The 640-nt window shown below is 41.1% G+C and overlaps 1 protein-coding gene across 2 annotated transcripts in view; it reads left to right on the top strand.

The window, feature by feature from the left end:
- Window positions 1-640, top strand: part of taok2b (TAO kinase 2b) — a 26,658-nt gene that overhangs the window by 13,913 nt on the left and 12,105 nt on the right. The window contains exon 17 of one of the 2 annotated variants that reach the window (XM_020623315.1): window positions 179-196. The exons of the other annotated variant lie outside the window; for it this stretch is intronic. Coding sequence (XP_020478971.1) covers window positions 179-196 — 18 coding nt within the window. The remainder of the gene's footprint in view (window positions 1-178; window positions 197-640) is intronic. 2 annotated transcript variants of the gene reach the window in all.

The raw sequence follows: 640 nt of genomic DNA, 5'->3' as shown, positions 1-640 counted from the left end.
GTAATTGCTGTCAAACAAGTTAATCAACTGAACTGTCAGTAACACATCCAAGCTCAGAACATAATGTCCACTTGTTTCTCTCCCCTCCCTCTTTCATTTCTTTCCTTCCTCTTGCCTTCTATACATCATCTTTTTCTTGTTTTATCTTATTTACTTCCTCCTTTACTACTCTACCTAGGCATTAATATGGAGGAAGGTGAGCATGTCCACATGCTCTGGGGTCAGGCTTGCTCTTTTTTTGTCACAATGTTCCCAGCATCTGAAAAAAGGCGTTCAGATGGAGTAGATGTAGCAGGGACAGCCAGGTATGATTTGGCCAGATGTGTGAGGTTGGGGAACTTGCTGCATTGTCCTTCCACCATTGGAGAGTGACATGTGACTCCCAAATATGCCTCAGTGGCAATACTTGTCCAAGCATCAGTAGTGTGTGATTTTTGATGAAGCATTTTTAATTTCTTCTTTCACTCTCTCAACTGTAGCCTCATATTTTTTTCTCCATCAGCTCTGTGAAGTAGTACCTGGATGGAAGTCTGTATCCTGGATGAAATGTATTAATCATTTCACGAAAACCATGACCCTCCACAACTGCAAGAGGTCTCATGTCTTTAATAATCATTTGTAGGATACTGTTAGAAAGCTC

This window comes from Monopterus albus, unplaced genomic scaffold (assembly GCF_001952655.1).
Source record: "Monopterus albus unplaced genomic scaffold, M_albus_1.0 scaffold297.1, whole genome shotgun sequence".
NCBI classification, from domain to species: Eukaryota; Metazoa; Chordata; class Actinopteri; order Synbranchiformes; family Synbranchidae; genus Monopterus; species Monopterus albus.
The sequence above is the reverse complement of the archived record's forward strand: the minus strand, read 5'-3'. Positions and strand labels throughout refer to the sequence as shown.